At 45.8% G+C, this 18,252-nt stretch overlaps 1 protein-coding gene across 1 annotated transcript in view; it reads left to right on the top strand.

Annotated features, from left to right (window-relative positions):
• Window positions 1–18,252, top strand: part of ace (angiotensin I converting enzyme (peptidyl-dipeptidase A) 1) — a 534,228-nt gene that overhangs the window by 453,170 nt on the left and 62,806 nt on the right. The window contains exon 19 of the mRNA XM_072486945.1: window positions 15,579–15,748. Within this exon, the coding sequence (XP_072343046.1) occupies window positions 15,579–15,748 (170 nt within the window). The remainder of the gene's footprint in view (window positions 1–15,578; window positions 15,749–18,252) is intronic.

Genomic DNA, 18,252 nt, shown 5'->3' with positions numbered 1-18,252 from the left:
AAACCCACACAGTGAAATCACTATTTAAACTTGCACAGTGAGATCAAAATCTAAAATCACACAGTGAGATCCCAATCTAAACCCACACAGTGAGATCCCAATCTAAACCCGCAGTGAGATACCAATCTCACCCCACACAGTGAGATCCCAATCTAAACCCACAGTGAGATCCCAATCTACACCCGCACTGTGAGATCCCACTCTAAACTCGCACATTGAGATCCCAATCTAAACCCGCACAGTGAGATCCCAATCTAAAACCACACAGTGAGATCCCAATCTAAACCCACACAGTGAGCTCCCAATCTAAACCCATACAGTGAGATCCCAATTTAAACCCACACAGTAAAATCCCAATCTAATCTTGCACAGTGAGATCAAAATCTGAACCCACACAGTGAGATCCCATCTCAACCCACACAGTGAGATCCCAATCTAAACCCGCTCAGTGAGATCCTAATCTAAACTCGCAGTTAGATCCCAATCTGAACCCACACAGTGAGATCCCAGTCTAAACCCACAGTGAGATCCCAATCTAAACATTCACAGTGAGATCCTAATCTAAACCCGCACAGTGAGATCCCAATCTAAACCCAGACAGTGAGATCGCAATCTAAACCCACTCAGTGAGATCCCAATCTAATCCCACACAGTGAGATCCCAATCTAAACCCACACAGTGAGATCCCAATCTAAACCCATACAGTGAGATCCCAATTTAAATCCACACAGTGAAATCCCAATCTAAACTTGCACAGTGAGATCAAAATCTGAACCCACACAGTGAGATCCCAATCTCAACCCACACAGTGAGATCCCAATCTAAACCCACTCAGTGAGATCCTAATCTAAACTCGCAGTTAGATCCCAATCTCAACCCACACAGTGAGATCCCAATCTAAACCCACAGTGAGATCCCAATCTAAACCCGCACAGTGAGATCGCAATTTAAACGCACACAGTGAAATCACAATCTAAACTTGCACAGAGAGATCAAAATCTGAAACCACACAGTGAGATCCCAATCTAAACCCACACAGTGAGATCACAATCTAATCCCCCACAGTGAAATCCCAATCTAAATCCACACAGTGAGATCCCAATCTAAACCCACACAGTGAGATCCCAATCTAAACCCACATGGTGAGATCCCAATCCAAACCCATACAGTGAGATCCCAATTTAAACCCACACAGTGAAATCACAATCTAAACTTGCACAGTGAGATCAAAATCTAAAATCACACACTGAGATCCCAATCTAAACCCACACAGTGAGATCCCAATCTAATCCCGCAGTGAGATACCAATCTCACCCCACACAGTGAGATCCAAATCTAAACCCACAGTGAGATCCCAATCTACACCCGCACAGTGAGATCCCAATCTAAACTCGCACATTGAGATCCCAATCTAAACCCGAACAGTGAGATCCCAATCTAAAGCCACACAGTGAGATCCCAATCTAAACCCACACAGTGAGATCCCAATCTAAACCCATACAGTGAGATCCCAATTTAAACCCACACAGTAAAATCCCAATCTAATCTTGCACAGTGAGATCAAAATCTGAACCCACATAGTGAGATCCCAATCTCAACCCACACAGTGAGATCCCAATCTAAACCCGCTCAGTGAAATCCTAATCTAAACTCGCAGTTAGATCCCAATCTCAACCCACACAGTGAGATCCCAATCTAAACCCACAGTGAGATCCCAATCTAAACATTCACAGTGAGATCCCAATCAAAACCCGCACAGTGAGATCCTAATCTAAACCCAGACAGTGAGATCGCAATCTAAACCCACTCAGTGAGATCCCAATCTAATCCCACACAGTGAGATCCCAATCTAAACCCACACAGTGAGATCCCAATCTAAACCCATACAGTGAGATCCCAATTTAAACCCACACAGTGAAATCCCAATCTAAACTTGCAGTTAGATCCCAATCTCAACCCACACAGTGAGATCCCAATCTGAACCCACAGTGAGATCCCAATCTAAACATTCACAGTGAGATCCCAATCTTAACCCAGACAGTGAGATCGCAATCTAAACCCACTCAGTGAGATCCCAATCTAATCCCACACAGTGAGATCCCAATCTAAATCCACACAGTGAGATCTTAATCTGAACGAACACAGTGAGATCCCAATCTAAACCCGCACAGTGAGATGGCAATTTAAACGCACACAGTGAAATCACCATCTAAACTTGCACAGTGAGATCAAAATCTAAAACCACACAGTGAGATCCCAATCTAAACCCACACAGTGAGATCCCAATCTAATCCCCCACAGTGAAATCCCAATCTTAATCCACACAGTGAGATCCCAATCTAAACCCACTCAGTGAGATCCCAATCTAAACCCACATCGTGAGATCCCAATCTAAACCCATACAGTGAGATCCCAATTTAAACCCACACAGTGAAATCACAATCTAAACTTGCACAGTGAGATCAAAATCTAAACCCACACAGTGAGATCCCAATCTACCCGCTCAGTGAGATACTAATCTAAACTCGCAGTTAGATCCCAATCTCAACCCACACAGTGAGATCCCAATCTAAACCAACAGTGAGATCCCAATCTAAAGTCACACAGTGAGATCCCAATCTAAACCAACAGTGAGATCCCAATCTAATCCCACACAGTGAGATCCCAATCTAATCCTCCACAGTGAAATCCCAATCTAAAACCACACAGTGAGATCTCAATCTGAACGAATTCAGTGAGATCCCAATCTAAACCCGCACAGTGAGATCCCAATCTCAACCCACACAGTGAGATCCCAATCTAAACCCACAGTGAGATCCCAATCTAAACGAACACAGTGAGATCCTAAACTAAACCCGCACAGTGAGATCCCAATCTCACCCCACACAGTGAGATCCCAATCTAAACCCACAGTAAGATCCCAATCTAAACCCGCACAGTGAGATCCTAATCTAAACCCAGACAGTGAGATCGCAATCTAAACCCACTCAGTGAGATCCCAATCTAATCCCACACAGTGAGATCCCAATCTAAACCCACACAGTGAGATCCCAATCTTAACCCATACAGTGAGATCTTAATCTGAACGAACACAGTGAGATCCCAATCTAAACCCGCACAGTGAGATCGCAATTTAAACGCTAACAGTGAAATCACAATCTAAACTTGCACAGTGAGATCAAAATCTAAAACCACACAGTGAGATCCCAATCTAAACCCACACAGTGAGATCCCAATCTAATCCCCCACAGTGAAATCCCAATCTAAATCCACACAGTGAGATCCCAATCTAAACCCACACAGTGAGATCCCAATCTAAACCCACATCGTGAGATCCCAATCTAAACCCATACAGTGAGATCCCAATTTAAACCCACACAGTGAAATCACAATCTAAACTTGCACAGTGAGATCAAAATCTAAACCCACACAGTGAGATCCCAATCTACCCGCTCAGTGAGATCCTAATCTAAACCCACACAGTGAGATCCCAATCTAAACCCACTCAGTGAGATCCTAATCTAAACTCGCAGTTAGATCCCAATCTCAACCCACACAGTGAGATCCCAATCTAAACCCACACAGTGAGATCCCAATCAAAACCCCCACAGTGAGATACCAATGTGAAATTGCACAGTGAGATCCCAATCTTAACCCGCACAGAGAGATCCCAATCTAAACCCACACTGTGAGATCCCAATCTAAACGCGCACAGTGAGATCCCAATTTAAACTCGCACATTGAGATCCCAATCTAAAATCGCTTTTAGATCCCAATCTCAACCCACACAGTGAGATCCCAATCTAAACCCCCACAGTGAGATCCCATTATAAACCCACACAGTGAGATCCCAATGTAAACCCACAATGAGATCCCAATCTAAACGAGCACAGTGAGATCCCAATTTAAACTCGCACATTGAGATCCCAATCTAAACTCGCTTTTAGATCCCAATCTCAAACCACACAGTGAGATCCCAATCTAAACCCACACAGTGAGATCCCAATCTAAACCCACATTGAGATCCCAATCGAAACTCGCTTTTAGATCCCAATCACAAACCACACAGTGAGATCCCAATCTAAACCCACACAGTGAGATCCCAATCTAAACCCGCACAGTGAGATCCCAATCTAAACTCGCACATTGAGATCCAAATCTAAACTCGCTTTTAGATCCCAATCTCAACCCACACAGTGAGATCGCAATCTAATCCCACACAATGTGATCGCAATCTAATCCCACACAGTGCGATCCCAATCTAAACCCACACAGTGAGATCCCAATCTCAACCCACACAGTGAGATCACAATCTAATCCCACACAATGTGATCGCAATATAAACCCACACAGTGAGATCGCAAACTAAATCCACACATTGAAATCCCAATGGAAAACAACAGTGAGATCCCAATCGAAACCCATCGTGTGATCCCTATCTAAACCCACACCGTGAGATCCCCATCTAAACCCACACAGTGAAATCCCAATCTAAACCCACACAGTGAGATCCCAATCTAAACTCACACAGTGAGATCCCATTCTAAACTCACACAGTGAGATCCCAATATAAACCCACACAGTGAGATCCAAATCTAATCTCAAACAGTGAAATTCCAATCTAAAGACACACAGTGAGATCCCAATCTAAACTCACACAATGAGATCCCAATCTAAACCCACACAATGAGATCCCAATCTAAACCCACACAGTGAGATCCCAATATAAACCCACACAGCGAGATCCATATCTAAACTCGCACATTGAGATCCCATTCTAATCCCACACTGTGAGATCCCAATCGAATCCCCCACAGTGAAATCCCAATCTAAACCCACACAGTGAGATCTCAATCTGAACGAACACAGTGAGATCCCAATCTAAACCCGCACAGTGAGATCCCAATCTCACCACACACAGTGAGATCCCAATCTAAACCCACAGTGAGATCCCAATCTAAACCCGCACTGTGAGATCCCAATCTAAACTCGCACATTGAGATCCCATTCTAATCCCACACTGTGAGATCCCAATCGAATCCCCCACAGTGAGATCTCAATTTGAACGAACACAGTGAGATCCCAATCTAAACCCGCACAGTGAGATCCCAATCTCAACCCACACAGTGAGATCCCAATCTAAACCCACAGTGAGATCCCCATCTCAGCCCACACAGTGAGATCCCAGTCTAAACCCGCACAGTGAGATCCCAATCAAAACCCACACAGTGAGATTCCAATCAAAACCCGCTCAGTGAGATTCTAATCTAAACTCGCAGTTAGATCTCAATCTCAACTCACACAGGGAGATCCCAATCTAAACCCACAGTGAGATCCCAATCTAAACATTCACAGTGAGATCCCAATCTAAACCCAGACAGTGAGATCGCAATCTAAACCCACTCAGTGAGATCCCAATCTAATCCCACACAGTGATATCCCAATCTAAACCCACACAGTGAGATCTTAATCTGAACGATCACAGTGAGATCCCAATTTAAACCCGCGCAGTCAGATCGCAATTTAAATCCACACAGTGAAATCACAATCTAAACTTGCACAGTGAGATCAAAACCTAAAACCACACAGTGAGATCCCAATCTAAACCCACACAGTGAGATCCCAATCTAATCCCTCACAGTGAAATTCCAATCTAAATCCACACAGTGAGATCCCAATCTAAACCCACACAGTGAGATCCCAATCTAAACCCATACAGTCAGATCCCAATTTAAAACCACACAGTGAAATCACAATCTAAACTTGCACAGTGAGATCAAAATCTAAACCCACACAGTGAGATCCCAATCTAAACCCGCACAGTGAGATCCCAATCTCACCCCACACAGTGAGATCCCAATCTAAAACCACAGTGACATCCCAATCTACACCCGCACAGTGAGATCCCAATCTAAACTCGCACATCGAGATCCCAATCTAAACCCGCACAGTGAGATCCCAATCTAAAGCCACACAGTGAGATCCCAATCTAAACCCACACAGTGAGATCCCAATTTAAACCCACACAGTAAAATCCCAATCTAAACTTGCACAGTGAGATCAAAATCTGAACCCACACAGTGAGATCCCAATCTCAACCCACACAGTGAGATCCCAATCTAAACCCGCTCAATGAGATCCTAATCTAAACTCGCAGTGAGATCGCAATCTCAACCCACACAGTGAGATCCCAATCTAAACCCACACAGTGAGATCCCAATCTAAACATTCACAGTGAGATCACAATCTAAACCCGCACAGTGAGATCCCAACCTAAATCCAGACAGTGAGATCCCAATCTAATCCCACACAGTGAGATACCAATCTAAACCCACACAGTGAGATCTCAATCTGAACGAACACAGTGAGATCCCAATCTAAACCCGCACATTGAGATCGCAATTTAACCCCACACAGTGAAATCACAATCTAAACTTGCACAGTGAGATCAAAATCTAAAACCACACAGTGAGATCTCAATCTAAACCAACACAGTAAAATCCTAATCTAAACTTGCACAGTGAGATCAAAATCTGAACCCACACAGTGAGATCCCAATCTCAACCCACACAGTGAGATCCCAATCTAAACCCGCTCAGTGAGATCCTCATCTAAACTCGCAGTTAGATCCCAATCTCAACCCACACAGTGAGATCCCAATCTAAACCCACACAGTGAGATCCCAATCTAAACATTCACAGTGAGATCCCAATCTAAACCCGCACAGTGAGATCCCAACCGAAACCCAGACAGTGAGATCCCAATCTAATCCCACACAGTGAGATCCCAATCTAAACCCACACAGTGAGATCTCAATCTGAACGAACACAGTGAGATCCCAATCTAAACCCAAACAGTGAGATCCCAATCTCAACCCACACAGTGAGATCCCAATCTAAACCCACAGTGACATCCCAATCTCAGCCCACACAGTGAGATCCCAATCTAAACCCGCACAGTGAGATCCCGATCTAAAACCGCACAGTGAGATCCCAATTTAAACCCATACAGTGAGATGCCAATTTAAACCCACACAGTGACATCCCAATCTAAACTTGCACAGTGAGTTCAAAATCTGAACCCACATAGTGAGATACCAATCTCAACCCACACAGTGAGATCCCATTCTAATCCCACACAGTGAGATCCCAATCGAATCCCCCACAGTGAAATCCCAATCTAAACCCACACAGTGAGATCTCAATCTGAACGAACACAGTGAGATCCCAATCTAAACCCACAGTGAGATCCCAATCTCAGCCCACACAGTGAGATCCCAATCTAAACCCGCACAGTGAGATCCCGATCAAACCCGCACAGTGAGATCCCAATCTAAATCCACACAGTGAGATCCCAATCTAAACCCACAGTGAGATCCCAATCTAAACCCGCACAGTGAAATCCCAATCTAAACCAGCACAGTGAGATCCCAATCTAAACCCACACAGTGATATCCCAATCTAAACCCACACAGTGAGATCCCAATCTAAACCCATACAGTGAGATCCAAATCTAAACCCACACAGTAAAATCCCAATCTAAACCCACACAGTGAGATCCCAATCTAAACACACACAGTGAGATCCCAATCTAAACCCATACAGTGAGATCCCAATTTAAACACACACACAGTGAAATGCAAATCTAAACTTGCACAGTGAGATCAAAATCTAAACCCACACAGTGAAATCCCAATATAAACCCACACAGTGAGATCCCGATCTAAACCCACACAGTGAGATCGCGATCTAAACCCACACAGTGAGATCCCAATCTAAACCCATACAGTGAGATCCTAATCTAAACCCAAACAGTGAGATCCCAATCTAAACCCGCACAGTGAGATCCTAATCTAAACTCGCAGTTAGATCCCAATCTCAACCCACACAGTGAGATCACAATCTAATCCCACACAATGTGATCGCAATATAAACCCACACAGTGAGATCGCAAACTAAATCCACACAGTGAGATCCCAATCTAAACCCGCACAGTGAGATCATAATCTAAACTCGCACAGTTAGATCCAAATCACAACCCGCACAGTGAGATCCCAATCTAAACCCATACAGTGAGATCCCAATTTAAACCCACACAGTGACATCCCAATCTAAACCCACACAGTGAGATCCCAATATAAACTCACACAGTGAGATCGCAATCTAATCCCACACAGTGAGATCATAATCTAAACTCGCACAGTTAGATCCCAATCGCAACCCGCACAGTGAGATCCCAATCTAAACCCACACAGTGAGATCCCAATCTAAACCCACACAGTGAGATCCCAATATAAACTCACACAGTGAGATCCCAATCTAAACCCGCACAGTGAGATCATAATCTAACCTCGCACAGTTAGATCCCAATCGCAACCCGCACAGTGAGATCCCAATCTAAACCCATACAGTGAGATCCCAAATTAAACCCACACAGTGAGATCCCAATCTAAACCCACACAGTGAGATCCCAATTTAAACCCACACAGTGAGATCCCAATCTAAACCCACACAGTGAGATCTCAATCTGAACGAAGACAGTGAGATCCCAATCTAAACCCGCACAGTGAGATCCCAATATAAACCCACACAGTGAGATCCCAATCTAAACCCACACAGTGAGATCTCAATCTGAACGAAGACAGTGAGATCCCAATCTAAACCCACACAGTGAGATCCCAATCTAAACCCACAGTGAGATCCCAATCTAAACCCACACAGTGAGATCCCAATCTAAACCCACAGTGAGATCCCAATCTAAACCCGGACAGTGAGATCCCAATCTAAACCCACACAGTGAGATCCCAATCTAAACCCGCACAGTGAGATCCCAATCTAAACCCACACAGTGAGATCCCAATCTAAACCCACACAGTGAGATCCCAATCTAAACCCACACAGTGAGATCCCAATCTAAACCCACACAGTGAGATCCCAATCTAAACCCACAGTGAGATCCCAATCTAAACCCGCACAGTGAGATCCCAAACTAAACCCACACAGTGAGATCCCAATCTAAACCCGCACAGTGAGATCCCAATCTAAACCCACAGAGTGAGAACCCAATCTAAACACACACAGTGAGATCCCAATCTAAACCCATACAGTGAGATCCCAATTTAAACCCACACAGTGAAATCCCAATCTAAACTTGCACAGTGAGATCAAAATCTAAACCCACACAGTGAGATCCCAATATAAACCCACACAGTGAGATCCCGATATAAACCCACACAGTGAGATCGCGATCTAAACCCACACAGTGAGATCCCAATCTAAACCCATACAGTGAGATCCCAATCTAAACCCAAACAGTGAGATCCCAATCTAAACCCGCACAGTGAGATCCTAATCTAAACTCGCAGTTAGATCCCAATCTCAACCCACACAGTGAGATCCCAATCTAAACCGACAGTGAGATCCCAATCTAAATGCGCACAGTGAGATCCCAATCTAAAGCCACACAGTGAGATCCCAATCTAAACCCGCACAGTGAGATCATAATCTAAACTCGCACAGTTAGATCCCAATCGCAACCCGCACAGTGAGATCCCAATCTAAACCCATACAGTGAGATCCCAATTTAAACCCACACAGTGAGATCCCAATCTAAACCCACACAGTGAGATCCCAATCTAAACCCTCACAGTGAGATCCCAATATAAACCCACACAGTGAGATCACAATCTAATCCCACACAATGTGATCACAATCTGAACCCACACAGTGAGATCCCAATCTAAACCCTCACAGTGAGATCCCAATCTAAACCCATACAGTGAGATCCCAATCTAAACACACACAGTGAGATGCCAATCTAAACCCATACAGTGAGATCCCAATTTAAACCCACACAGTGAAATCCGAATCTAAACTTGCACAGTGAGATCAAAATCTAAACCCACACAGTGAGATCCCAATATAAACCCACACTGTGAGATCCCGATCTAATCCCACACAGTGAGATCGCGATCTAAACCCACACAGTGAGATCCCAATCTAAACCCATACAGTGAGATCCCAATCTAAACTCGCACAGTGAGATCCTAATCTAAACTCGCAGTTAGATCCCAATCTCAACCCACACAGTGAGATCCCAATCTAAACCGACAGTGAGATCCCAATCTAAATGCGCACAGTGAGATCCCAATCTAAAGTCACACAGTAAGATCCCAATCTAAACCCGCACAGTGAGATCATAATCTAAACTCGCACAGTTAGATCCCAATCGCAACCCGTACAGTGAGATCCCAATCTAAACCCATACAGTGAGATCCCAATTTAAACCCACACAGTGAGATCCCAATCTAAACCCACACAGTGAGATCCCAATCTAAACCCTCACAGTGAGATCCCAATATAAACCCACACAGTGAGATCACAATCTAATCCCACACAATGTGATCACAATCTAAACCCACACAGTGACATCCCAATCTAAACCCACACAGTGAGATCCCAATATAAACTCACACAGTGAGATCGCAATCTAATCCCACACAGTGAGATCATAATCTAAACTCGCACAGTTAGATCCCAATCGCAACCCGCACAGTGAGATCCCAATCTAAACCCACACAGTGAGATCCCAATCTAAACCCACACAGTGAGATCCCAATATAAACTCACACAGTGAGATCCCAATCTAAACCCGCACAGTGAGATCATAATCTAACCTCGCACAGTTAGACCCCAATCGCAACCCGCACAGTGAGATCCCAATCTAAACCCACACAGTGAGATCCCAATCTAAACCCACACAGTGAGATCCCAATATAAACTCACACAGTTAGATCCCAATCGCAACCCGCACAGTGAGATCCCAATCTAAACCCATCCAGTGAGATCCCAAATTAAACCCACACAGTGAGATCCCAATCTAAACCCACACAGTGAGATCCCAATTTAAACCCACACAGTGAGATCCCAATCTAAACCCACACAGTGAGATCTCAATCTGAACGAAGACAGTGAGATCCCAATCTAAACCCGCACAGTGAGATCCCAATATAAACCCACACAGTGAGATCCCAATCTAAACCCACACAGTGAGATCTCAATCTGAACGAAGACAGTGAGATCCCAATCTAAACCCACACAGTGAGATCCCAATCTAAACCCACAGTGAGATCCCAATCTAAACCCACACAGTGAGATCCCAATCTAAACCCACAGTGAGATCCCAATCTAAACCCGGACAGTGAGATCCCAATCTAAACCCACACAGTGAGATCCCAATCTAAACCCACACAATGAGATCCCAATCTAAACCCACACAGTGAGATCCCAATCTAAACCCACACAGTGAGATCCCAATCTAAACCCATACAGTGAGATCCCAATCTAAACCCACAGTGAGATCCCAATCTAAACCCGCACAGTGAGATCCCAAACTAAACCCACACAGTGAGATCCCAATCTAAACCCGCACAGTGAGATCCCAATCTAAACCCACAGAGTGAGATCCCAATCTAAACACACACAGTGAGATCCCAATCTAAACCCATACAGTGAGATCCCAATTTAAACCCACACAGTGAAATCCCAATCTAAACTTGCACAGTGAGATCAAAATCTAAACCCACACAGTGAGATCCCAATATAAACCCACACAGTGAGATCCCGATATAAACCCACACAGTGAGATCGCGATCTAAACCCACACAGTGAGATCCCAATCTAAACCCATACAGTGAGATCCCAATCTAAACCCAAACAGTGAGATCCCAATCTAAACCCGCACAGTGAGATCCTAATCTAAACTCGCAGTTAGATCCCAATCTCAACCCACACAGTGAGATCCCAATCTAAACCGACAGTGAGATCCCAATCTAAATGCGCACAGTGAGATCCCAATCTAAAGCCACACAGTGAGATCCCAATCTAAACCCGCACAGTGAGATCATAATCTAAACTCGCACAGTTAGATCCCAATCGCAACCCGCACAGTGAGATCCCAATCTAAACCCATACAGTGAGATCCCAATTTAAACCCACACAGTGAGATCCCAATCTAAACCCACACAGTGAGATCCCAATCTAAACCCTCACAGTGAGATCCCAATATAAACCCACACAGTGAGATCACAATCTAATCCCACACAATGTGATCACAATCTAAACCCACACAGTGAGATCCCAATCTAAACCCTCACAGTGAGATCCCAATCTAAACCCATACAGTGAGATCCCAATCTAAACACACACAGTGAGATGCCAATCTAAACCCATACAGTGAGATCCCAATTTAAACCCACACAGTGAAATCCGAATCTAAACTTGCACAGTGAGATCAAAATCTAAACCCACACAGTGAGATCCCAATATAAACCCACACTGTGAGATCCCGATCTAATCCCACACAGTGAGATCGCGATCTAAACCCACACAGTGAGATCCCAATCTAAACCCATACAGTGAGACCCCAATCTAAACCCATACAGTGAGATCCCAATCTAAACCCGCACAGTGAGATCCTAATCTAAACCCACAGTGAGATCCCAATCTAAACCCATACAGTGAGATCCCAATCTAAACCCGCACAGTGAGATCCTAATCTAAACCCACAGTGAGATCCCAATCTAAACACACACAGTGAGATGCCAATCTAAACCCATACAGTGAGATCCCAATTTAAACCCACACAGTGAAATCCGAATCTAAACTTGCACAGTGAGATCAAAATCTAAACCCACACAGTGAGATCCCAATATAAACCCACACTGTGAGATCCCGATCTAATCCCACACAGTGAGATCGCGATCTAAACCCACACAGTGAGATCCCAATCTAAACCCACACAGTGAGACCCCAATCTAAACCCATACAGTGAGATCCCAATCTAAACCCGCACAGTGAGATCCTAATCTAAACTCGCAGTTAGATCCCAATCTCAACCCACACAGTGAGATCCCAATCTAAACCGACAGTGAGATCCCAATCTAAATGCGCACAGTGAGATCCCAATCTAAAGTCACACAGTGAGATCCCAATCTAAACCCGCACAGTGAGATCATAATCTAAACTCGCACAGTTAGATCCCAATCGCAACCCGTACAGTGAGATCCCAATCTAAACCCATACAGTGAGATCCCAATTTAAACCCACACAGTGAGATCCCAATCTAAACCCACACAGTGAGATCCCAATCTAAACCCTCACAGTGAGATCCCAATATAAACCCACACAGTGAGATCACAATCTAATCCCACACAATGTGATCACAATCTAAACCCACACAGTGAGATCCCAATCTAAACCCTCACAGTGAGATCCCAATCTAAATCCACACAGTAAGATCCCAATCTAAGCACACAGTGAGATCCCAATCTAAACCCACACAGTGAGATCCCAATCTAAACCCACACAATGAGATCACAATCTAAACCCTCACAGTGAGATCCCAATATAAACCCACACAGTGAGATCACAATCTAATCCCACACAATGTGATCACAATCTAAACCCACACAGTGAGATCCCAGTCTCAACCCACACATTGAGATCACAATCTAATCCCACACAATGTGATCACAATCTAAACCCACACAGTGAGATCACAATCTAATCCCACACAATGTGATCACAATCTAAACCCACACAGTGAGATCACAATCTAAACCCACACAATGTGATCACAATCTAAACCCTCACAGTGAGATCCCAATATAAACCCACACAATGTGATCACAATCTAAACCCACACAGTGAGATCACAATCTAAACCCACACAATGTGATCACAATCTAAACCCTCACAGTGAGATCCCAATATAAACCCACACAGTGAGATCACAATCTAAACCCACATTGAGACCCCAATGGAAAACCGAACTGTGAGATCCCAATCGAAACCCATCGTGTGAGCCCTATCTAAACCCACACAGTGAGATCCCAATCTAAACCCACACATTGAGATCCCAATGGAAAACCGCACAGTGAGATCCCAATCGAAACCCGCACAGTGAGACTCCAATCTAAACCCACACAATGAGATCCCAATCTATACCCGCACAGTGAGATCCCAATATAACCCCACACGGTGAGATCCGAATCTAAACCCACTCAGTGAGATCCCAATTTAAACCCACACATTGAGTTCCCAATCTAATCCCCCACAGTGAAATCCCAATATAAACCCACACAGTGAGATCCCAATTTAAACTCACACAGTGAGATCCCAATTTAAACCCACACAGTGAGATCCCAATCTAAACCCGCACAGTGAGATCCCAATATAAACCCACACAGTGAGATCTCAATCTGAACGAACACAGTGAGATCCCAATCTAAACCCACACAGTGAGATCCCAATCTAAACACACACAGTGAGATCCCAATCTAAACCCACAGTGAGATCCCAATCTAAACCCACACAGTGAGATCCCAATCTAATCCCCCACAGTGAGATCCCAATCTAAACCCATACAGTGAGATCCCAATCTAAACCCCCACAGTGAGATCCCAATCTAAACCCGCACAGTGAGATCCCAATATAATCCCACACAGTGAGATCCCAATCTAAACCCTCACAGTGAGATCCCAACAAAAACCCACGCAGTGAGACCCCAATATACACCCACACAATGAGACCCCAATCTAAATCCACACAGTGAGAGCCCAATATACATCTGCACAGTGAGATCCCAATCTCAGCCCACACAGTGAGATCCCAATCTAAACCCACACAGTGAGATCCCAATCTAAACCCACACAGTGAGATCCCAATCTAAACCCACACAGTGAGATCCCAATCTAAACCCACACAGTGAGTTCCCAATATAAACTCGCAGAATGCTCAATGTGACTACTACACAGTGATATCCCAATCTAACCACTATACAGTGGATCCTAATCTCACCACTTCACAGTGAGATGGCAATGTAACTTCTACACAGTGCGGTTACAATTTATCCATTACACAGTATGGTCCTAATGAAACTACTGCGCAGTGTGATCCCTATCTCACCACTTCACAGTGATATTCCCAATCTAACTGCTGCACAGTGAGATCCCAATGTACTCACTGCACAGTGGGATCCTAATCTCACCATTGCACAGTGAGATGCCATCTAACTGCTACACAGTGAGGTTACAATTTATCCACTACACAGTGAGATCCTAATGAAACTACTGCACAGTGAGATCTCAATCTCACCACTTCACAGTGAGATCCCAATCTAACCGTTGCACAGTGAGATCCCATCTAACCACTGCACAGTGAGATCCCAATGTACCCACTACACAGTGGGATCCTAATCTCACCACTGCACAGTGAGATCCCATCTAACTGCTACAAATCGAGATGCTAACCTAACTCCACGCTCTATCTAACTCTTGCTATAATATCCTAATTTGGCCCATTCATGCCCATCACTTATACCTGTACTATAGTATTATAGCGTTCTTTACTACACCTCGTAATAGTTCACCCATTTGCTCTCTACATTCAAGAATATTGTGTGTTGTGGTGCTGAGTAGAGAATGGACAGCAACAGGAGGAGGGCATTGCAAGGGTCTCACTGCTCCTCTTTGGTTCAACTTATTCCGCTGCATTTAATACAATCTCTCTCCTGAACAGAATTGGACTCCGAGAAGGATGTTTAATGAATCGGACCATTTCTTCACATCACTCGGTCTCATCCCCATGCCTGATGAATTTTGGAAGAAGTCGATGCTTGAGAAGCCAAAAGACCGTGAAGTTGTTTGCCATGCTTCCGCCTGGGACTTTTTCAACAGGAAAGACTTTAGGTTTGTGTCCAGGGCAGCAGGATATTGAGGAAAGGCATCAGAGACTCACAGCTTATGAGGTTCTTTTGAAGCAACCTTCACATAATGTACCATAAAAGTACCGCAGCCATTTTGTGTATCACCAAGCCCCACAAACAGCAATGTGATAATGACCCGCTCATCTGTTTTATTGATGTTGCATCGAATCATAGAAACCCTACAGCGCAGGAGGCCTTTCAGCCTATCGAGTCTAGACCGACCCTCTGAAAGAGCACTCCAGCAAGGCACACTTCCCCGCCCTATCCCATAACCCCATAACCTAACCTGCACATCCCTGGACATTAAGGGGCAATTTTCCCATCGTCAATGCACCTAACCTGCACATTATTGGACTGTAGGAGCCTTTGGACTGTAGGAAACCCATGCAGACACAGAGAGAAAGTGCAAACTCCACACTTTCACACAAGGCCAGGATTCAACCCAGGTCCCTGGTACTGTGAGGCAGCAGTGCTAAACACTGTGCCACCCATGATGAATGAATATTGGCAAGGGCCACCAGGGAGAACTCTCTTGCTCTCTGAGTATTGTTGTGGGATCTTTCTATGTCCCTCTGACCGAGAGGGTCTCAAGTCAATAGCTCATCTGAAAGATGCAGGATGACCAACCATTCTGGATTTTACGGAATCGCCCATAATTTATTTCACTGTCCCACTTCCTGTGCATGGGCTCCTCAGGGATGGCATGTATCCTGGATTCCTTTGGGCAGTGACTGGGGAGACTCTTGCTGCTACCTGAACATCTTTAGTGTGCTGAGGTGCACCGTGTTGCTGCAGGTGAGTAGCCCAGAGTCAGGCACAAGATGCAGCCGGGCGAACACAGAGCTGAAACGGTGTGACTCATAGTGAGCACTCAAACATTGTTCAGCAAGAAGGTTGGGAGCTTGTCCGGAGTCTAGGATCCCGGAATGCCCGGAGAAGGTGGGGAGGAAATCCGGAACGTGCCAGTGTGGGGGACTGGCAAACCCGACAGGAGCTGTATGGAAAAGCTGAGTGAGGTGATCAGCCAGTCTACGGTCAGGACATGGTCTGTTCATGAAATGGGGTGGGGGTTAGGGGCGGTTATAGGAAGAGGGGCTTCTGCGTATGTCTGTCGTGAGATGGGTGCACATGTGTGTTTGTGTGTTGGGGAGAAGCGCAAAGCTTCGAGAGGGATCAGTATGATGCGCAATCAATTACTCTCAAGATGAAGTGATTCATAACTGAAAGCTTTAATCTGCTAGAACTCTTCCCCAGCAGCTTCGATACAGAAAGTGAAGGCTGCTGGGATGGCACCGGTTCTTATACTCCGCCTCTCAGGGCGGAGCTACATACATCAGCCAATGGCAAACTCCTGGATCTAACCAATGGTCATCCACCTCTCAGGTACCGCAATATCTTGTATTACCACATTCACCCCCTGTTAAAAAAGAGCCCAGCAGGGTGATGGCCAGCGTTAATAGTCGCCTTTCGCATGGTATGACCAGGTATGGAGGTACTGTGATGTCGAGGGTATTAACAAAGTGTTCATAGTGCAGCAATCAGTCGACCGGGTGGCCTGGTCATCCTTCTGGAGTGTCTGGGCTTCGGTGGTGATTCTGATGGGGGTCCGGCAGTTGCGACTCCGGGAGCGTGATCTCGTCCTCCCAGGCAGCTTTGTAACCCCTAGGCGGCGCTGTTGGGGCAAAAGGTGGACAGGGTGGGAAAGCGCCTGTAGGGGACGTCAGTGTGTGTTCGGGCCTAGGCAGGAGCGGCGGGAGTACTGACCCTCCAGTTAGGTGCTGTGGGGAGGATGGGGGTGGGGGCAATGGTTCGGGTGCGCGTGGGGTTCCGGCGGGCGCCAGGTCCCGAAGGGAGACCGTGTCTTGGCGGCCGTCAGGGAACGCTATGTAGGCGTACTGGGGGTTGGCGTGCAGCAGGTGGACCCTCTCGACCAACGGGTCCGACTTGTGCGAAGCAGGATGGGTCCGGGTGTCGCTAGCCAGGTCGGGAGCGCGGTCCCGGAGGAGGACTTCCTGGGGAACACAAGGAGACGTTCATCAGGTTCGCTAGGCAGAACCCCGTTTATCTCCACCGAGTGTGACCCGGAGGCCAGGGAGATCCTTTGATTTACTGGATGGGTGACAAGAGAACAGCGCCTTACTGTGTCGGGGTGAACAAAGCTTTCCGTGCTCCCAGAGTCAATCAAGCACGACGTCTCGTGGCCGTTGATGGAGATCGTCGATGTAGCTGTTGCAAGTGTCCGGGGCCGACTCTGGTCCAGAGTCACCGAGGCCAGCTGAAGTAATTGAGAGTTCTGGTCGGGCAGCATGTAGTCGGCTGTGCTGGGGGCCTGGGGCCCCATCCAATTTGGCGTCACCCATGGGTCGCACATGGCGTCCGGGGATGAAGAAGATGGCGGCGGCGAGGGACAAAATGGCGACGCCCACCCGTCCAGCGTGGTGTCCGGGCAGCAAAATGGCCGTGCCCATGGGTCGCATGTGGCCTTAG

Source organism: Scyliorhinus torazame, chromosome 21 (assembly GCF_047496885.1).
Source record: "Scyliorhinus torazame isolate Kashiwa2021f chromosome 21, sScyTor2.1, whole genome shotgun sequence".
In the NCBI taxonomy this organism is placed as follows: Eukaryota; Metazoa; Chordata; class Chondrichthyes; order Carcharhiniformes; family Scyliorhinidae; genus Scyliorhinus; species Scyliorhinus torazame.
This window is presented reverse-complemented; position numbering and strand designations above follow the sequence as displayed.